This window comes from Theropithecus gelada, chromosome 17 (assembly GCF_003255815.1).
Source record: "Theropithecus gelada isolate Dixy chromosome 17, Tgel_1.0, whole genome shotgun sequence".
NCBI lineage: Eukaryota > Metazoa > Chordata > Mammalia > Primates > Cercopithecidae > Theropithecus > Theropithecus gelada.
In genome coordinates this window covers 60,855,896-60,879,166 of record NC_037685.1, presented here as the reverse complement: position 1 = coordinate 60,879,166, position 23,271 = coordinate 60,855,896, and the positions used below count along the sequence as shown (strand labels likewise).

The 23,271-nt window shown below is 39.4% G+C and overlaps 1 protein-coding gene across 1 annotated transcript in view; it reads right to left on the bottom strand.

Annotated features, from left to right (window-relative positions):
- Positions 1-23,271, bottom strand: part of MTUS2 (microtubule associated scaffold protein 2) — a 624,304-nt gene that overhangs the window by 333,816 nt on the left and 267,217 nt on the right. The window contains exon 5 of the mRNA XM_025364093.1: positions 16,356-16,553. Coding sequence (XP_025219878.1) covers positions 16,356-16,553 — 198 coding nt within the window. The remainder of the gene's footprint in view (positions 1-16,355; positions 16,554-23,271) is intronic.

Sequence of the window (23,271 nt, the reverse complement as noted above, 5' to 3'; positions counted from 1 at the left end):
GAAGAAACACTATACTTGCAGTCAACTTGAAATTAGTACAGCAGTCTCCCTTTATCCATGGTTTTAGTTACCCAGAGCCAACTGTAGTCCAAAAATATTCAGTGAAAAATTTAAATAACAATTTATAAGTTTTCAATTGCACGCCATTCTGAGTAGCAAGATGAAATCTCATGCTGCACTGCTCAGTCCCATCCAGGACGGGAATCATCCCTCGGTCTGGGAGATTCACTCTGTAAACTCTGCCTACCCTGAGTCACTTAGTAGCCATCTCAGTGATCAGACGGACTGTGGTGGTGTCTCAGTGCCTGTGTTCAAGGAACACTTACTTTACTTAAGAATGGCCCCAAAGTGCAAGAAAAGTGATGGACTGGCATATTATTACAATTATCTATTATTGTTGTTCTTAATCTCTTACTGTGTCTAATTTACAAATCAAACCTGATCCTAGGTATGTATGTATAGGAAAAAACATGGTATATGTATCCTTTGGTACCACTGAAGGTTTCAGACATCCACTGGGGGTCTTAGAACTCATCCTTAGGAACGGATAAGGAAGAACTGATGTACATAATAGAACTATAGACTAAGGCCCCTGATATAAAAGAGCGAAATTTCAAGGTCTTGGCTACATTGAGAGAAAGTTCTCACCAGTTCCTTAGGAAGGAAGAACTAGACAAAACCTACCACACATAATCTAAACTTATTGCATATATTTAGGGTAAAAATAATACATAGTAAATACATCTAATTCTATCTTATGGATTTAGTTATTCTCAATATATCCCTGTTGTCTTCATGAAGTTCTGACTTGCTTGACAGATATCTGAATGGAGCCCCACACAGCCCCTAGCACAACAGAGAAGATGGGGCCTAGGGGCCAGGCATGGAAGTAGATTTATGGAAGCTGGCTCATATTTTATTTACGTCTCAGTGTGCTCCAAGTTAAAACAGCACATTATTCACAGATATCTACATACCAACACAGTAAAGACTCAGCAACAATCCTATAATGCCTGGTTGGTCTGGTTGATATCATGCCTGTTATGGCCCCACCACCATTAAGTAGAATAAACACATGCATTGTATAATTCAGCTTAACATGTATAAGACTTCTTTATAAAGAATCAGTTGGAGTAAACACTGAGTATCACTGAGTTCAAATGCCTCCTTTTACTGATGAAGGACCTGAGGCCCAAACGAGTAAATTAGCCTGCCTAAGGCCACCAGCCAGTTAGTTTTAAGAGCTGAAGGTAGGGCCCAGTGGTCCTGGCTACCAGTCCACCTCTCCTTCCCTAGGTTTCATTACCTTGTGAAGCTAAAGGAAATCAATAAATTACATTTTCATACGTAATTATGAACAATTTATTAGATACAAAGATATGTTATCTTTAATGCTTACAATCCTTACAATATTTAAATCAATTATCTTTTCTTATGATTTTTTGATAAGATGAACTAAGTCTAAAGGAAACAGAGAAAGAACAATGCCTAGTCTTTAGTGACTCTGGTTACTGCGGAATATGTGGCTGGCTGACATGCAGCCTGGTCAAAATCACCCTTACAACTGGCCAGAAAGGAGCCTTCAGATGCCAATGCCAAATTCACACATTCACAGAGGACTCCTTGATATTCAAACTCCAGTTGGGGAAGCTATTTTATTGACATCACCAAAGGAGGTAAAACTGTCTCACAAACGTACGACCTGCACATATTCAACCGTGTAAGAACATTCAACAGAATGCATCAGCTTAGCATCGAAAAGTTACCACATTCACCTAGTCTAGTCTGTTAGCTGACTAGACATATTCATGGCAGTTATTGTATTAATAGGATCTAGACATTCTTAATCACAATGTCTGCAATATTTCATTTTAGTGGTACCTGCTAGCAGATAAAAAAAATCTACATTTCACTTCATTTATCGTGTACATTTCTCTCACATCTTGTAATACTTTCTATTCAGATGGCTCTGGCTCAAGAATGTGCAATGCAGGTGCCTGCAGTAATTTAATAGCTCTGTCATCTGCATGGCAAATTCATGGGGGTAAGATGTGTATGCCACAGAAACAAAGTTACCTTTTTATCTAAGCACCCATTTAAATAAGTTTTCTGTTTAAACAGTATTTGAGAAGTAATCTGGCATTGCCTTTAATTGAAAATACAAATTTCCACAATTTCTACACCTTAAGAGAACCCAAGAACCACCTCAAGCTGAGGTGTTAGCTCTGACTCTCATTGCATCCCTGCCTGGGGAGGGCAGGGCAAGCGAGCAGCTGGACAGGAGGACTTCAAGAAAACCAGGAAGAGGACAATAGAGTACCAATGGCTCCTTGTTCCCTTCTCAGTTATTCCCCACCACGACCATCTTACTATCTGCACCTCAAGCCCCTCACTTCCCTTCCTTACTTCCTCCTGCATCTTTCCTTTCACTTAATGTATTTCTCTCCCCCCTCCTACTCTTCTGTCTGTCCAACTTTACCTACCTAGAGTGAAACTACTATATTTATACACTATGAAGGTATCTTGAACAAAATGTCAAATTACGTCTGCTCTGCTGTTCTTATACATAAGGATATGGCTCTGATCACAATAGATGATTTATTCCATCTTCTATGAACTAGTCTTCTGATCAATGGTATGAACTTGTAAAATAAGCAATCAGGGATAAAGACAGCATCTATGGTCTTAGAAAAGTATCCCCAGTCCCAACTCCTATACAAAGCTTTAAAGTGAAAATGTGAGATCTTCATTAGCTCTATGTCACCAACTGTTTATTAGTCTGTTCTCACATTGCTATAAAGAAGTACCTGGGACTGGGTAACTTTTTTTTTTTTAAAGTTTAATTAGCTCATGTTTCTGCAAGCTGTATAGGAAGCATAGCAGCTTCTGCTTCTAGGGAGGGCCTCAGGAAGCTTGCAATCGTGGCAGAAGTGAAGGGGGAGCAGGTGTCTCACAGTGCCAACGAGAGCATGAGAGAGATGGGGGGAGGTGTCACACACTTTGAAATGACCAGACTTGGGGGGAACTCACTTGCTATCACAAGGACATAGCAAAGGGGATGGTGCTAAGCCATTCATGAGAAAACCACCCCTGTTATCTAATCACCTCACACCAGGCCCCCACCTCCAACACTGGGGATTACATTTCAATATGAGATTTGGGTAGGGACACAAATCCAACCCATATTGCCAGCCCAGGACCCTAAAGCTCCAGTCTTTAGGAATTCATGTGGTGTAGCTCCACATGAAGGAAGAAATAACTGCCATTATGAATCTTGAAGATGCTACTGTCAGAAGTCTTGTTATATCCAAACCGACAATCCAATCTAGAACTGTACTATCCAATAAGGGAACTACTAGCCACATATGGCAATATAAAGTCATTAACATTAAATAAGATTTAGAATTCAGCTCCTCAGTTATACCAGCCCCAATTCAATGGCTCATTAGCCCCATGTGACTAGTGGCTACTGTATCAAGAGCAAAGGTGAACACTGCAGAAATTTCGATTGGGCAGAGTTGATCTAAAGACACATGAAGGCCCCATTACAAACCAGCAAGTAAGAAAATGCCTTTCTTGGCAATTTGACTATAGTAGTGAATTCTGTCTCTAGTTCTTGAGGTAAGTGGGCATACTTGCCCTAAAGCCAGCAATTTTCAACTGTGCTGCATGGAGTCCCTTAGTAACTAGTGGAGGTAGAAAGGACAGGGAAGGGAAAGAGGCAGACAGAGCAAGCTCGGGGCTCCATACACCCCTCTTCAACCAGCACCTCTGCCTCCATGGAGTTGTATGTATCACTTGACTCCAAGCTCCAAACATTATATATTCACTTTGGAGGTTTAATTGCTATAAATTATCATGAATGGGGAAAAAATTAGAGACGTGGGATCTACCACCACATCACTGGAGACAGCATTGTTTCCAGTATAAAATCATGTTTTCTAACCTCACATGGACCTTCTGTGCAACTCTGCAATTTCCCCATGCACCTCTTACTGACTCAGTGTATTACTCAAAGAACCATTACCTGCCTCTTTATGCAATCGCATATCTGATTCCATCATGGCTACTCTCTGCAAAAACTCTATTTCTTAATTACTAGGGACAAAGGAGGTGACCTGATATGACCTCCTTGAAGCCTTTTCTTCTCTGTCCAAAATTTCTCAGCACTCATCCTTTATGCCTTTGTTTCTGTCTTCATGGCTGTACCGGCACTTGTATATTTAATAGCATTCCCTCCTATTTGCCCCAGGAATTGCTCTATCTCCCATCCTCACTTGCTTTCATCTTCAATTGCTCCCTGGTTACTGGATCTTTCTCCTCAGAGCATAAGCATTCTTATGTGCTTAAAAAAAAAAAAAAAAAAAAAAGCAAACACAAAACAAACTAACTTCTCCTGCTACGGTTCTTTCCCTTTTCCTCACACTTCTCAACAGTAGTAGACACTCTCCACCTTTACCTTCCTTACCCCCTTGTAACCTGATTTCTGCCTTCATACATTTTGTTAAAAACTTACTTCAAAGCTACCAGTAACATCTTTTCTTTTTTCCTTTTTTAGACAGAGTCTCGCTCTGTTGCCAGGCTGGAGTGCAGTGGCATGATCTCAGCTCACTGCAACTTCCGCCTCCCGGGTTCAAGCCATTCTCCTGCCTCAGCCTCCCGAGTAGCTGAGACTACAGGTGAGCACCACCACGCCCGGCTAATTTTTGTACTTTTAGTAGAGACGGGGTTTCACTGTGTTGGCCAAAATGGTCTCGATCTCTTGACCTTATGATCCGCCCACCTCAGCCTCCCAAAGTGCTGGAATTACAGGTGTGAGCCACCGCGCCCGGCCACCAGTGACATCTTAGTCACAGTCTGCAGATCCATTCTCCTCAATATCGAAACATCTCAGCACTACAGCACAGATGGTTTGACCAGCCATCTCTTTCCAGGAACCTCTCTCCCTCAGCTTTGGTGATGCTGACACGCCTCCTCCTCACTGACCAAGCCTTCTCCAGCTGTCTCCCGTCTCCCACCCCCGCAACCTAGATAGATACTCCCTGCACAATGTGTCAGCTTCCCTCTTCCCATTTCATTCTGCATGCACTCCCTCAATGATGTCAATCACGATTCCAAACATCACTTACTTTCCATGGCTACTCTCCTTATTTTCAGCCCCAATCTGCTGGAGGTAGTTATAGGAATGGATGTATGCTGCTGCGGATGTAGTTACAGGATGGATGTCTGCTGAATGCAGTTACAGGAATGCTTCTCAACATGACCAAACCCAAACTCATCAAAGCCCCATCAATAAAACTCATCAAAGCCCCTGTACAATCCTGTACACAGTGTGAAATGGCACCTTCTGACTCGATCATTCCTATTGTAACCCCCTAGTTCAGGTTTCCATTAACTCTCTCCTGCTAACTGCTGCCTGTTACAGGAGCCCAAATAACCTTCTGATATAACCATATAAATTATTTTCTTTTTCCTTGCAAAAAAAAAAAAAGGAGAAATTATCAATCCCTTCACTCTGTCTACTGCCTTCAGAAAAATACCACAAGGGTTTTTACGAACCTTCCCAGAAGACGGCCTACACATGTTACAACAATGCAAGAAAGCACGTACTGTTGGCAAAGTTCCCATGAGAAGCAAGATTCATCTAGAAGCTATGTTTGTTTGCTTGTCGATATTCTCACTCTGCCACAGTCTCAAGTGAAATTAGAGTTGTGACAAAATGTGACCTCTGACCTAGAGTTTCTGCTAAGATAAAAGCAATAAAATGTATGAAAATGTTTCCTCCTCTTCCTTTCCGCCTCCTTGCATCTCCTCATCTTTGTTCTGGTACCGGACTAATAATCCAAGATGCTCGGCATTAGAGAGAGGGCTAGAGCAAGAAAATAACTTCCAAGCATCTCATAGCTCTGCATTTTACAGAAAAAAGCAAGGCAGTAAAACCCTTGCACTGTTCTCTGTTATTGTTCTAAAATTTGTATCTTATTAAGACAATGAAAAAAATAACAAAAGTAAACTCTGGCCCAGAGGGAAAGCATCATTAATTTTGGCAGAACCAAGATGTCTCATGCCCAGTTTCCCTTCTCCAAACTACTTTATTCACCATTATCATATTAATTTTCCTTGAATACAATTCTATTATTCCTTACTTAAGACCATAAATGGTTTCATTTTTTTTTTAACAGAATAAAGTCACAGAATGCCAGCTCTTGAGAGCCCAAATTGGTCAATTCATTTAATCCAATCCCTCTGAACTTCATGATAAAAATCTTAGTCCAGTAAGGTTAACTGACTTTCCCAAAGACGATTCCATTATTGAAAATGCTGGGGTTTATACATATTACACATGCTAATATGTCATATTTCTTATCTAAAATATGATTTCCATAGCTCCCAGTATCTTTTCTTCATTAAACATATTGAATGGGCTAGAACATCCTAGAATATGGCACTTAAAAATTTTATAAACCTCTAGAGAAACAATATGATTTCTAAGTAGATCCAGATATCTGAGTTAAGGTGGACAAACTAGGAGTTACTGAAGCAATAAGAAAATATTTTCACTTATTAAAGGCAATGCTCAAAAATACTCAGAAAAAAGTGTTCTCCTTTGTAAATGTGTGGGAAGGAAGCAAAGAAAACAGGAAAGAGAAAGAATTGAATGTGTGGGAATAATTGGGAAAATTAACAGCAAGATTCAGTAAAAATGATTCTATTTTTTTCTTATAAAGAATACTTTAAATTTCATAATTACAGATTCCAGGGAACTAGATACTGAAATCCATCAGTGACATCTGTTTGACTTCCGCATTTCCAGAGGAAATCAGAAGCTTATTTTAGTTTTTGTTCTCACTCTTCTCTTTTTCACCCACCCAAATTGGGTTGAGATGTTTGACAAAGTAAGCCCTAATACAATGGAGATTAGGCTCTAGCAAAATGAGAAGCTGTGCAAAGCCCTCTAAGTACTGTGAATCAAATGTTCCCATTCTTCCAACAGACACTGAAAAGGCACAGAAATAAAATCAGATCCAACTCTCACTTTCTATTTTGAGCAGAGGTTTTAAATGCCATCAGCTTAGATTAATGTATTAGTCACCTTGCATAAGTATGTTTCATTTACAGGGAAGCCAAGTGAATATATTCACTCAAATGGTAATGTGCTAAAGGCATGGCATAGCCTTTTTAAATAAAGAAATCAAAACATGATTTTCATTGTCTATATTTTGTCAATGTCCAAACCACCACAAGTGTAGAAAGAGATTGCCATGAGAAAGAGATTGCCATGAAAATCAAATGATCAACCTCCACTTTCATGTCTCAGAAATGATGCTTTTTAGCTTAACACTCACTCAGAAGGCTATTCACCATACATACGCGAGGTGATTATAAAAATTCAGAACCAGAATATATGTCATGTGCCTGACTCAGATGTCAGCAGAAGCATTTTCTTTCCTCCATGAGAGATACATTAATCTATCATGGTCATCTTCCAACTGAGCTTCTGAATCCTCACGCACATGGCCAATGGATGGAAATGCCCACAGAAATATTATTATTATTGGGCAAAGCCCTTTTCTAAGTACTTTGCAGATATTAATTCCATCTGATGCTCCCATCGACCCTATTGATGGTTTAACTTATTTTAATCATTATTAATATTATTATTATTTTGCAATGAGGAAACAGAGGCACAGAAAAATTAAGTAACTTGTGCAAAGTCACGAAGCTAGCGAACAGCAGAGGTGAGATGTGAGCCCAGGCAGTGTATCTCCGGAGTCTGCACTCTTCACCACTACTGTATCATCTCTTCAGTATGGGGAGGTATTGGCTAAAGGGTTCAAAGTTTCAGGTATTCAGGAGGAGTAAGTTCTGGAGCTCTAATAAACAGCATAAGGTTGATCATTAATAACACTTTATTATGTACTTGAAATTTGCAAAGAAGGTAGGTCTTAAATGTTCTCACCACACATACACACACATATACACAGAAGAGGTAACTATGTGAGGTGATGGATATGCTAATTAACTTGATTGTAGTAATCATTTCACAATGCATATGTATATCAAAACATCATAATGTCAATATACACAATCTCTGTTATAATTCAAAAAGGTTAGAAGAAAAAAAAGGTTGTCTAAGAGCCTTCTAGGGACCACTAAATGTAAAAATAAAATAAAACAAAAAAGAAATAAAAACGAATACAGAGAGAAGGTGGAGTTTAACCTTCTACGGAAATGTTCAAACATACACAGCAAGTCAAGGAGTACAATGGATCTTCATGGTTCCATCACCCAGCTTCAAATATTTTCAAATATTTGTCAATCTTTTTTCACCTATCTTCTCCCACCTCTAGTTTTTTTTTCCCCCCTTTGGTGGAATATTTTATAGCAAATTCAGAAGGTTGTCAATTACCTAAAACCAATGTGGAAGAATTCCATCTGAAGACATAATGGCGCAGTAGTGCTGAGCCAGCCTGGAGAGGACCTGCAGGGCCTGAGATCTTTCTTCACCTCACTCAGGGTGCACAGATACTTCCCCCTTCCTGTGCCTCCTCCCTCCCCCGCCCACCACATGCTGTGTGGTCTTCAATCACAGCGTTGCTAACATTTCCCTGCATCATGGCTTTATGTGCAAAACCCTGTCTCCCCACTCCCGGCAAGGGTTAGTGAGGACTCACCCTTGTCCAGGTCATGGCAGCCCCGGTGCTGAGCTTATGCTTACCACATAGAATACGCTAAAAGAATGTAGGATCAGGAAAGGGAAAGCAGATAATCTAATCTTCAGAAAACAAGCCAGGCAAGAAAACTGAAGCAGTTCAACTAGACATTATGTGTACTACAAATAAAAATGTTCCCCAAACCTTCAGTTTATCTTACAAACAGAAATGGCCAACATCCTTAAAAATAAAACAAAACATGCTTGCAATCTAATCCTATCTCTGGGTGGAAACCATCATTGTCTGAGTGTTTCTGAAGAGAATGAACAAAGACATCATTAAGAGTAATATCAAACAGGCAATGGCTTCTCTGAAGTCTGACCTCACAAGCCACCTTCGGCTGCTTTTTCCATGAATAAAAAATGACTCTCTCTTTGCTGATGAACATGAGATGGGTTAATGGCTGTTTCTGTAAGAGTTATTAATAACATTTCTTGTCAACCCTGATCTTATTTAAAATGCATGTCAGACGTAGAAAATAAAATGTGTGTTATGTATGTAAATATATTTTACAGTATTCATCAGTGTACACCCTAAAGTTAACATTGCAAAAAGCTTTCATATTAACCCTCATTTTCATTGATTAGACTTCCAAAAGGCTAGCAATTTTCCACTTCAGATTATTATCGCCAGAACCCAAATCTTATTCAATAATTAAAAGAACACGTACTTATTTTAAATATTAAAACAAGAAATAAAACTCTAGAATTTAATGAGAATATCTATACTTGATCTTAGCCAAAAGGCCGAGAATTGATTAATGAGAATATCTAATCTCGTCAAATCAAGACATCTAAGTTTGGAAATTTTGAAATTCTCTCAGGAATAGCCTCAAAAGTAGGGTTTTAGCCCAATTATTTAAAAACAATTAAATATATGCAAGGAGATATAAAGGTTACTGGACACTTGTGAGACTACTAATCAGTCTTTATGATGTTTATCTTTGAATATAATTAGAGTTCAAAGAGTTTTCTACTCTTTGACTTAGGTAAATTATCTCTATGTATACCACAGTCAATAAAAATGACATTTTAGAGGTCCTCGAAAACTGTGAGAGCCATAATTATGAGCTTCATCAACTATCAAAATCCAAAAATAAAGTAAAAATGTTTCCAATACAAAATACTCTCAAAGATACCTAAGTCAAAAATCTCTTTTTCCATGCCCTTACATAAGAGAAAAAGTTTCTATTGGGAGAGAACTTCCCTTAAAATTCTACTATTGTAAAGGACAGTGCCCTTTAGTGTGTGAGATACTAAAATTATTAAGAGGCATAGCCCCTACCCCCTAAGAGCTTATAGTCTGTAGGGGAGAGAGGACATAAAAACAAATAACTACAAGAGCTAGTAGGTAATAAAAGTGATACAAGTCAAGAGCCCTAGGGGTTTCCAGGAACAAAAAAATCACATTGAGGGATTTTTAGAGGAAGTAAAAATTGAAATGTACCTAAAAGTGACAGAATCTGCAGAGAGAGATGGCAGATGGTGGGGTTAGGGATAGAAAGCTGGGGGAGGTGTATTCCAGAGATGAATGGTTTAAATCAAAACCAAAAGGCAGGAAAGCACAAGCCCTCATAAAAAAACGTGAGCAACACATTTTTGTTACTCACATTTGGCTAGTTGGGAGTATATGTCAGGATGGTACGCAGGAAAGGTAGGAGGGCCAGGTCATGGAGGACCTGAAGTCTGACAGGTGAAGCAGGCATAGGGGCACCATGCAGCAATCGAAACGGGGTCAAAGGGAAAATTACCAAGGACCATGTACTTCGTGGATTAGAAAGCCAAGGTATGCCAGGAATAGCTCAGGTGAGCACTACCACAGTTTTAACAGAGATGAGGAGAGAGAAGAATGAGGATGGGGTAAGTGCCAGAGAAAAAGAATTTACCAGAAATGATGAGTGAACAGAAAATAAGGCAAAAAGCAGGCATGACATGGCCAAGTGCAGTGGCTCACACCTGCAATCCCAGCACTTTGGGAGCCCGAGGTGGGTGGATCACGAGGTCAGGAGTTCAAGACCAGCCTGGCCAAGATGGTGAAACCTGTCTCTATTAAAAATACAAAAATTAGCTGGGTGTGGTGGCACACGCCTGTAATCCCAACTACTCGGGAGACTGAGGCAAAGAACTGCTTAAACCCGGGAGGCAGAGGCTGCAGTGAGACAAGATCGTGCCACTGCACTACAGGCAACAGAGCAAGACTCTGTCTCCTCTCCCCCTGCCCCCCAAAAAAAGCAGGCATTACATAATGCTGATTTTGAAATTCCCAGTCTGGGTTGCCAGGAGATCACAGATACCATTAAAAGACAGAGCAACTTCCAGAGAAGGTTTTGGTTTGTACTAAAAAATGAAGAATTTGTTTTCTGAAAAAGTGTTTAGTTTGCGGTGAGTTGGGCCACCCGGTAAGAGATACTTGATGGCTCATTTGAAATGCAGGTGAGTAGTTCTAGAGGGACGTCAGAGCTAGAGATATAGACATGAGCATTGTGTCCAAACTGCTAAGGGCTGAAACTGTGGATCAGATGACAAGGTGAAGACTAGAGAGACCTGAACAGACACATTGTGAGAACAAATCTTGGGGAGCTCAAACATGTGGGCTCAGCACCCAGGAGACAAACAGTGCCACGATGAAGTGGCAGGCTACACCGGGAATGGCAGCTTCTCAGATTCAGGAAGTTTTCTGAATGCTCCAACAGCACCGCTCCCCTACCAAAGATCTCCTAGAGTTCATCCCACCTTCCAAAAGGCGGTGTGGCTTACGATCCCTTCTGAGAAACGACCTGACATCCTCATCAGAAATTAACCCTCCACTTCATGCCACTTTGCAGGCTCTGAAAACATACATCCTTTGCCAGGATTATTTATGCGAACGTCAGCCTCTCTGCCCACCTCCCCAGCTGTATCTCTACTTCCCCATCATCTGAATACTTCTGTACGGCAGAAGAAAAAAAAAAAAAGGAGAGAAACTTCTAATTTTTATTTTTTACTTGTTTTTTCAAATTCTTTGCCCCATGATTTCTGTTCTTAGGTTATGCCATGGAGAACACACGGCAGTATGGCAGTATTTGAAAAGGGAGGAAGAGAAATGGTAAAGGAAAGCCGCAAACACCACATTCTCCATGTACTTCTCTGATAGATATTTTCTGTTTCTTGGGCACCCAGTAAATGAAGTGCTATTCAGAATACATAATGACATAGGATTTTCCACATAAATTATTCTATCCTTGGGTGATACGATCTATTTTCATTAATGATTAATTTATGAAACCTATGCCACCCTATTTTCCCTCCGCACATGTTCCTAAAGGTTTTGACTTTAAATCACATCTGCCTACCCACTGGGAAAATCACATCTATCCCTAATTACTGATTAATGTGATAACCAAGTACAGGTTGAGTATCCCTTATCCAAAATTCCTGGAACCAGAATTGTTTTGAATTTTGGAATTTTTCAGATCTTGGAATATTTTTATTATACCAGTTGAGCATCTCAAACCCCAAAATCCAAAATCCAAAATGTTCCAATGACTATTTCCCTTGGGCATTGTGTCAACGTTCAAAATAATTTTGGATTTTGAAGCATTTCGAATTTCAGATTTTCTGATTTGGGATGCACAACCTGTATACATTAGGCAATAGTATCTTTCCGACTCTAAATTCTACAGCACAGTCATTATTTTTATCAGTAAGTTTCTATCACCTAAACTATATTTGGGATCTTTTTTTCATCTCTGGACATTATAAAAGAACTAAAGAGCCACATGGATCAGACCTATGATGTTAAGTTTATGCTTAAGTTCTAAGTTAGAAAATTACATTCCCTCCTTCAATGTAAATATTTTTTTGAAAAGCTATGGGTCACTAATTTAATATGTAGTTTTATTCGAGGCTCAAAATGGGCCAACCTCATAATCTTCACATGACAAACTGGTAAGGGAATGAAGGGCATGCTATCCTGGGGCTCTCCTGGGGGCACGATACACATGCAGGTGCTGTGTGAGTCCACAGGAACTGTGGCTACTCGCTGAAGATTACAAGGAGACAACCTGAACTCGTAGCGAGCGCTTCCTAATGAGAGCCTCAGAGGTGGCTTCTGCGTAGAGTGGAACCCTCTCTAGCACTTCAGAGTGTCCCGCAGGGGCTGGCTGACAACCTGGGGAGCCTGAGGGGCCTCTCAAGTCAGCTCTGACTCTATGATTTGCTTTACTAAAAGAAAGAAAATATATTCAAAGCATGCACATATCTTCCCTGTATATGGCAGCTTTCAGAAGGAAACAGAGTAGGAAGAACACCAGCCCAGGACCCAGGGCAGGTCAACCTGATCTCAGTTTGCTCAGCTATAAAATGGGTGGTAAACTGGATGGCAAGACACCTTCAAGTTCTGAGGACCTATGCACGTAATTCATTTCCCTGTGCCTGTCTCATGTGCCAGAACCTTGTGGAAAAGGTAAAAAGACATAGAAGGGCACCAGACTTAGAAAGCCTCTGCTCAGTGGGGTTGGGTTAATGGCCTGAAGCCTGAGCCCAGGGTAGATGGGGACTCCATATGGAACCGCTGAGACCCCCAAATGGTCCTGCCATCTCATGTCCAGGGGGATGCATGGGGCTCCGATTTCCACATTCATCATCACTTGCCCCTCAGGACCCAGGGAAACAGCAAGGAAGAGTCCCAGGAGAGCCAGGCTAGCCTAGGAAACACTCATGAATTCACAATGAGTCACTTAAAAGTGTCCCAATATAGCATGCCACAGTCAGTGTGGACATTGTTTAGACTGTTAATATGCACAAGCACCTACAAATATGAATTACACATTTGCAAATACCATATGCACCACATAACGATGCTTCAGTCAACAACAGAACACATACACGACAGTAGTCCTGTAAGATTATAAATAAGCTGAAAAGTTCCTATTGCCTAGTGGTGTCTTAGCCATCGTAATGTCACAGCACAGCACATTACTCATGTTTGTCGTGTTGCTGGTATAAACCAGGCCTCCAGGATAGCCCTGGTTTATCATATAAAGGTGTATGATGATGTCCTAGACCTTCATATTCACTCACCACTCCTTCTCTGACTCACCCAGAGCACCTTCCACTCCTGCAAGCTTCATTCATGCTTAAGCGCCCTATACAGGAACACCACGATTTTTAGTTTTTAAACCATAGTTTTACTGTCCTTTTTCTATGTTTAGATGTTGTTACATACACCAATACTCGCTAATGTGTTATAATTGCCTACAGTATTTAGTACAGTAAATGCTCTACAGGTTTGTAGCCTAGGGGCCAAGGCTATACCATATCACCTAGGTGTATAGTAGGCTATCTCATCTAGGTTTGTGGAAGTACATTCTATGATGTTTGCACCATTAGGACACTGCCTAACAACATATTTCTCAGAACATATCCCCATCATTAAGCAATGTGTGACTATAGATCCTCACCATGCTCATGTTTCAGATTTTGAAACATCTACTCTGCATGACATAATCCCTAATTACAGCAGTATTCTTTTAATGAATCCTATGTGAAAATAGTGTCTGTAAAAAGACCAGCTTTCTAAGAAGAAAAAAAGGGACCAATTCTGATACCACATTGGCTGTTTCCATGAGCTGAACCAGCAAAGCTTTGCTCCAGCAAAGCTTTCCACACATCATCTCTGCAAGCACAAGAAAGAACAGAGAATGAACAAGCCTGGAGAAGAAAGCTTTGCTGGAAAGATATATACCATATGAGAAGTTGATCTAAGGACTTTTAGCTCTCTCAAGAGCTTCATATTTTGTTTATTCCCTGTCATCAAAGCACCATCTCTTCACTAAAGCATAGAAACAAAATGTTTCTTGACATTACACCTAATAACAAGTATAGATATAATGATTTAGTAGTACTTAAGACAATTCAAATTCATGGGAGGTTTTTCTGTGATTTATTGGTGAAGTAAAAATTACACACATAGTAGGTAGCAGATAATTAAAAATCGATTCTAACATACGTCTCTTAAAATAGAAAACAATTCTGGATAGACATTCATATAAAAATGTCACTTTTAATATGAAGTCTTTAAACTGGGAGTTATTTTCTCTAGCACATACAGCTCTTATCCCCTGGGTGCTCAGGGGTCCCTCTCTAGTATCCTTTGAAGCAGAGGTGAGAAGAAATGCCCTAAGCACACCTGCAATTATTCTGTCCACACCTGTCAGCTCTCGGTCAGCAAAAGCTGCTATTGTGTGGACATGGCTCATCTCCCCTTGAGGTGAATTTTTTTCAAGACATCAAAATCTAACTCCTTTGTTCGAAAGATATATATCATATGATAAGTTTTTCCTTCATACTACTTTCTCTAAAAGAGAAACATGTCATCGGGTATTTTATTAATAAAAATCATGATAAATAGTTGCTCCTGTATTTTAAAATCATCAGACTGCTAATATGCACATGCATTTCTAAAAACATGAATTACGCATTTGCAAACAGTTCTTTATTACATTCATGTTTCAGATTTTGAGACCACTTACTATGTAATGATGTAATCACTAATTACAGTGATATTCCTTAAATGTATCCTGTGTGAAAGCAGGCCTGAGCTACAGCACCTTCAGAAAACACCCTTAGAAACTGATTACAAACACACCAAGACAAAGGGAAATGTAATGTATTACTTTTAGAAATAACTAGGTAGTAGACCAAAATTTAGAACTACACAAATGTTCCACACATCATCTCTGTAAACTCAAGAAAGCACAGAGAATAAACAAGCTTGGACAAGAAACGGACAAAATAATAAATCAATCAATCTCTCTCTCTCTCTTTCATATTATTCCAGTTTGATTCAACTTCTACAACTCCTTCAAAACAACTCTCTACGTGGAAACCTCTAAGACTTTCCTGGGCCTCTGGCAAGGTCTTGAAAACAACATCTTAGATGTCATGGTTTCCCATCCAATAACATTGACTTTGAAGTGGAGACTGAGATGGGGTTTGGTCATCAAAGGCACAGTTGAATGGGAAACCTCCAGATCCTCCTCAGGGACAGCGGCTGTTGTAACGTGCCCTGCAGGTTATTAATTCAAACTTTAAAATGCAGTCTACAGTACCAGTCTCAGGAAACGGGCCTCCAACAGCATCATCTCGGCTAATGGGGACCTTTCCGGGCATGGACTTAAAGAAGCTTGGCAGTGCTTTGCTACTTTTAACATTATTTATTTCACTTTCAGAAATCCAGTCAAGTGCTCTGGCAGTGTGAAGGCATTACTGGTAATCATAGGTGAATAAATGATTCTTTCAGCTAATATTAAATATCTAGTATGTTTCATGACAGCACAATGTAGTAACACCTTTCTTGGATCTTTCTGTGATTTCTTACCTAGAATCTGCAAAGCAAAGAGCTGCTGGAATCTGTCTCTGAATAAGTCATTTTCTACATCGTAAGAGGAGGTTACCATCTTTTTTTCCCGGCACACTAATTCCCCATAACTGATGGTGTAAATGGGCTATTTTTCTTCAGTAGATGAATAACACAACAATGGGAAGCTAAGGGAGGTGATCTGAATTCTTAAACAATCATGCAAAGAAAATGACACACAGTTACACAGGCGCACTGGTTTTAATTCAGTGCAGGTACCCCACCCTGCCCCATCCCACTTACGGGTGGCTGGCCGGCCCTGCTCTGGCTGTGCACTGTCCCCGGACTGGGTGCTGGAGACTGAGGAGACGCTGGAGCTCCGGACAAAGCCAAACGCCGCCAGCTTGGCTGCTGGGAGACGTGAGTATCCAGGAGGACGGAGACCAGATTTCAGGAGACTGGATTTTGCAGCATTTGAACTGGAAGCTTTCTTTAAATCTGCTAAAATGAACCCAAATAAAATAAAAAATTTATTTTCAGTTCATAATGAGTTAAAGAATTCCACAGATTGTGAATTCAAACCCAGCTCTATCATAAACAGACTAAAATTAATCTTGCAAGGTTTGATTCAACACATCTAAAATGGACCTTGGAAGAGAAAGACCCCTTATATTGTGGGTCAGGTGCCTCAGAGAACTCAGAAAGGAGGTGGTGCAGCCCGGGCCTGGACAAGTTTACCATCTACTTAGGCAGATGAATTGAGGAAGACAAATAACTCTATCTTAAGGCCATAAAAAAAGGTATCAAGTGCTTAAGACAATGAGTAAAAGTGAATAGTTATTGTTGCAAGTTACCCCAGATTTGTGAAATTGAGATACACCTTAAATTTTGACATACGGTGGGCAAAGAACCACTGTGGTGAATGTTCACTACTAATTTTAACCAGTTTGTAATAAGTCTGATGAAAAACATGTACAAAGAATCATCTAACCGTCTGCTGGCTGCAGGAATGAGGAGGAGACAGTGTAGACTGCGGAACAAGCCAGGCTGGAATATCAGCTCTCCCAATGACGAGCTGTGTAATCTCAAGCCCTTGTCCTAACACTTAGAGCCACAGTTTCCTTTCATGTAAAGATTGGGAATGATAACACTAACTTTGCAAATCTAGTATAAATATGACTGCTTATACCACAAGAACTTGATATGTGCTCAAACTGATGTTAGATTTCTTTTCTCCTTTTCCCACTATCTGTTATGTCAGTCCAAACTTCAGAATTAGTTCCCAGATATGTGCAAAGTCAGCTTGTTTTGAAATAATAAGGCATCAAGTTATAAATCTAGCATCTCAGCATCCCCATACTCTAAGTCTGAGCCAGGCTCCCGCAATAGCAACTCCAATGATTACAACAACACTACGAGAAGGCTCTCAGCATCAGAGAGAATCAGAATATTGTCAATATACACATGCTCCTTAATAGGAAATCTAAAAGGCCCAAGCTTCCTCATGTGCTGTAGTGCTGTATAATTGTCCTCACTGATTCCTTTAACAACTGTCACCAGCAGGGCTATTTACCATGAGTGCCTATATACTGATCATTCAGTAGCATTCTTATGCCAGTCAACTCTTCATTATCCAGTGAAATATTTACCAGGTTTCAGAGTAAACGAGGATTTAGATTAAATGACCCATTTGAAAAAAAAATTCCATGTCTATATCCATGAAGAAACCACATATTAGAAAGCATCTACGTGTGGAAATACGGAGAACGGCAACAGATGATACACTGGGTCGAAATGGCACATAGAAAAGGACCTCTTCCTCTGCCAGCAGCTCCCCCAAAAGTGAGGCTATGGAGAGCCGTGTGTCCAGATAAAGGCAGAAGCTGCACAGCTGTGGGTTCCTGATGCCTGAGTCAGGACTAGGATGGGGAGGAACCGAGTGAGCGCAAAAGGAAAAAAAAGCAAGGAGCTGGGGCTGCAAATCTTCCCGACTCAGGCCTGTCCTAGTGCTTGGGACAAGCACAGAAACAAAAAACAAAACCTCAACTATGAAAAAGAAGAAACAACACACTAGCAAGTGGTAACGGCCCATTTGTATCAGCAATTTATGCCGCGTTTAATGACTCCACATTGTTGTTCTCACGTTATTTTGAATACTTTTAGTTCAGGTCCCCAGAACAGTGAAAATATCCCTATATATCAGATATCATGTTCACAGTGAATTTATCGCCAAATTGATTTTGGATGATGTCTGTAGAACAGGAAAAGAGTTGCTAAACAGCAGATGTAATTTCAACAATAAGTGTACTCTAAATCCATTACATTTTGATACTATTTTAAGTCATCTATAACCTCCTTTCTCACCTAGTTAATAATTATGCAAAATCAAATGAAGAGAATATGAACAAAATAATTTTTCTGAAAAACAAACTATATTTTGGAAGAAAAGTTAAACTCAGAATTTTTAAGAGTACCTAGGCATGCAGTAAACATTTAATACTTAGTCAAGAATGAAAACTAAGTTTGTTAAATCATTACATAAGACAAGTCACTGAATATGTTCAAAAAGAAATTTATCTTATTCGACACTTACTTATACTCCATTATTATTGATTTCATCAATAGAAAAGCAGCAGTGGAACACATAGTGAGGGGGAGGACAAGCAGCACAGGATCCCAAGTACACAGGAAGCCAGTCTCTAAATTGTTTTCCAGGTTTCCCTTTCCCATAGTCCAGATCTTTATTTTAATAAAGACCCATATGGGCTGTGTGTTTGTGTCTGTGTGTGTGTGTGTGTGCATGCGCGCACGTGCTTGTGTGTGTGTGTGTGTGTGTGTGTTTAGATGACTTGCAAAGTATACTCTGCCCCCAACTCTCTGTGAATACAATTTTTGTAAATTTAATGGTACCTGTATCATACACTGAGTTACTCTATAATGGTCTTTCCTTCCAGCAGATTAATCTCATGAATATCATACATGCCTTCAGGCTTTGCAGAAGCAAGTCTTATTCTTTTTATATCACCAGCTCCTAGCACAATGGTTTCCACAATGTATTTGATAAATATTTATTTGAAGTTTACGTTAGCCAAGATTGTACCACATAAATTTAGCCCACAGTATAAGTCAAATATCTCTACTAGTCTCTGCATGAGAGTTAGTCTGGAGTAGAGCTCAAAAGTCTGCTTTTTAAACAATCACCTCAGTGATTCTGATTCAGGCGGTCCCTGGATCTTTGAAAACTTCAACAGAATATGCCAACTCATCCTGTGAAATAACTGCATTCAGCTGTTCTGACTGAATGTATCTTAATTTAATCTTAGTTTCTCATAAGAGGAACATATTTATAAAAATATATAGTCCTTACTATTTCTCAAACTAGTCCAGTGTTATGGACTGAATGTCTGTCTCCCGCCATCCCCAAAATCACAGGTTTAAATCCTAACTTCCAATGTGATGGTATTTAGAGGTGAGGCCTTTAGGAGATAATTAGGTTATAAGAATGGAGCCCTTGTGGATGGGATTAGTGCCCAAGTGCCCATATGAAAGAAGCTGGAGAGCTAGCTCCTTCTGTTTCCACCATGTGAAGATATAATGAGAAGATGGTGGTCTGCAACCCTGATCTCAGACTTTCAGCCATAAGAACTGTGAGATATACATTCCTGTTTTTATACACTACCCTGTCTATGGTACTTTGTTATAGCAGTGGGAACGGACAAGGACATTTAGCATGTCAGAGGAATATATGTTTCCAAGTATTTAGTGTTCTTGGACTATTCAAGAATATAGACTTTGACAGAAATACAAATGTTACAAGTACATAATAAGCCTTCAATACACAAATGATAGCTATAAATATTACAGGAAAGCTGAGGCGGCACATAAAAAAGACAACTTCCAGAATGGTGACTTGAGGTTTTCCATGGACATGCTTCCCAGTGAAACAAACATAACGGGTAAAATAACATTTAAAATAACAACTACCATTTACAGTTTCCAGAAATTGTTCTATGAACATGTAGCACATAAACAAACATTTGTATAAGAAACTCTACTAAATCCAGTAAGAACAGTGACAGTCAGTGGCACTTGAACCACAATCCACCCTCTTCCTCCCCTACTATCATCACAATATAATGAAAGCTCTACTCTGGATGGGTGTGGCCAAAAGGATGGGTTTCCTCTCCTAGAGTCAAGGACTATAGTATCTCCCTGGGATGGGCAGGCCACCACCATTTCTCACTCCAACCCCACCCCCAGCTCCATGTTGTAGAGGCTGAATTACATGAGAGAGTGGTCAAAATGTCAGGGAACCTTCCTTCACTTGGCCCAAACATTTAAGACAGAGGTACTACCCCAGGCACAGCAGGCCAAACAATACTGGGGCCCCAATCACCATTTCCCTAGAAGTTCAACACTAGAGAGAAAAAGGGAGAAGACTAGAGGCTACTGCCCCTACCTTGCACCTCACTTATAAACCAGGAGTGTCAATCCAAGAGAAGCAGTCCACTGTCCCCAACCCCAGCTTCAGAATGGTGCCTGAGAGATTCTGCCCAAGCATAGAGGTAGGCCATAGGAACAGAAATCTCCAGAGTCCTCTGCAAAAGAATTAACTTTATTTGGAACAAACTGTGGGGGAAGTTCAGGCCTAACAGCAATCTCAAAAACAATAAAGAATTTTTATGGTAAGCAATTAGGAGGAGGCTGGTAGCTCCATGAAGCAAAATAATAAACTGTAGACAAGGTAGTTTATTAGAGAGAGCCAAGGAAATAACTGAAAAGAGCTATCCAGGGGTCAGAACTAACCTCAAAGAGTGGCTTTAAAAACTACCCTTGAAAAGGAGCTTGAATGTAACTGGATCAGACTATGGAATAATGTATGCCCCAGGACACTGTAGAAAATTATGGAGCAATCAGTCAGTAATTAGTGGAACCTGACAGCTGAATGTGATACCGAAGGGAGGAAGACAATGTAACACAGATCAGGGAAAGACAGCCCTGGTAAAACACTGTCAGTGTGATTGTGTACATGCCCAAGGCTATGCCTTCTGTGGAGGCAATGTTTTCAAAACATTAAGTTAAAATAAAGACACTGTCAGATAAACAAAAACTTGGAGATTTGTTGCTTATAGACCCACCTGATGAGAAATACTAAAGGAAGTCCTTCAGGCTGAAAGCGAGTGATATCAGATGATAAATCCACACAAAAAAAGCAAAGGGTACTGGTAAAAATAATTATGTATATTTCTTCTCATAATTGACTTAAAATGCAATTGTATAAAACAATAGGCATATAACTGTATTATTAGGCCTATAATACATTGAAACACACTATTCAACATTAACAGCATAAAGGAGGTGGTGGGGGCAAAGCTGTATTATGGAAATGACACCATATGGAAACTCAAATTCACAGAAAGAAATGAAGAACATCCAAAATGGTAAATAAAAAGGTTAACATAACAAATTACAAAAATATATTTTGCTCTCCTTTATCCTCTGCTTCTTTAAAAGATATAAAATTATATAAAGTAATAACCAAAAAATATCTTTCATTGGGTTTGTAACATACATAGATGTAATACATATAAGAATAACAGCACAAAAAAGGGAGAAGAGGGAATAGAGGTTTACAGGAGTAACATTTCTGTATCTTACTGAAGTTAGTATAAAACTTAAGTAGGACTCCAGTAAGTTGAGATGTATATGGTGAGTCCTACAGCAAACAATAAGAAAATAACACAAAAAATATAGTGGAAAAAAATACCAAAGGAATTAACATGCTATGCTAGAAAATATCCACTTAATGCAAAATAAACACCAATGAGGAGCAGATAATCAAAAAAAAAAAGACATGAGACATACAGAAAACAAAAAGTCAAATGGCACATGAATATATAACCATATTAATAACAGCATTCAATGAGGACTTATTAAACAATCCAATCATAAAGCAGAGATTGTCAGACTGAATTTTTTTAATGATTCATGCTGTCTATAGGAGACACCTTAGGTTCAAATACACAAATAGGTTAAACATTAAAGGAAGTAAAAACACAGGCCATGCAGAGAGCAACCATCAGAAAGCTGGGGTGATTGTCCTCCTATCAGATAAAGTAGGTCTTAAAAGAAGAGATGAAGAGGGATAGTTCATAATGATAAAAAGGTCAATGCATTAGGAAGATACAATTATTATAAATGTATATGCACCTAACAACAGATACCCAAATTACCTCAAGCAAAAATGAATAGAATTGGGAGGAGAAATAAACAATTCAAAATAATAGTTGGAGACTTCAATATCTCACTTTTAATAATAGAACAATGAGGCAGAAGATAAGGAAATAGAAGATCTGAACACTATAAAGCAACTAAACCTAACAGACTTCTATAAAACATTCCACCCAAGAGAAGCATAATACATATTTTTCTCAAGTGCACATAGAATATTCTCCAGGATAAACTATATCTTAGGCCATAAAACAAGCATTAATAAATTAAAAAGGATTGAAATGATACAAAGTATGTTCTGTGGTCATAACAGAATGAAATTAAAAATCAATAACAAGGAAATCTGGGGAATTCTCAAATATCTGGGGAATTCACACATAAATAACCACTGGGTCAACGATAAAATTGAAAGGGGAATTAGAAAACACTAAGATGAATAAAAATGAATGACATACCAAGGCTTATGGGAAGCTGCTAAAGCAATGCTTAAAAGGAAAATTATAATTGTAAATGCCTACATTAAAAAACAAAAAAGAGGCTGGGCGCAGTGGCTCATGCCTGTAATCCCAGCACTTTGGGAGGCCGAGGCAAGAGGATCACGAGGTCAGGAGATTGAGACCAGCCTGGCCAACATGGTGAAACCCCATCTCTACTAAAAATACAAAAATTAGCTGGGCATGGTGGCGTGTGCCTGTAATCCCTGCTACTCGGGACGCTGAGGCAAGAGAATCGCTTGAACTAGAGAGCTGGAGGTTGCAGTGAGCTGAGATCCTGCCACTGCACTCCAGCCTGGCAACAGAGCAAGACTCCATCTCAAAAAAAAAAAGAAAAGAAAAAGAAAAAAGATGTCAATTCAATATTTTTGACTTTAAAACGCTGAAGAAAGAAGAGCAAACTGAACTTAAACCAAAAAGAAGAAAGGAAATAGTAAAGATTACAAGTGAAAACAAATAAAACAAGAGAAATAAAGCGAGAAAAGCCAATGAAA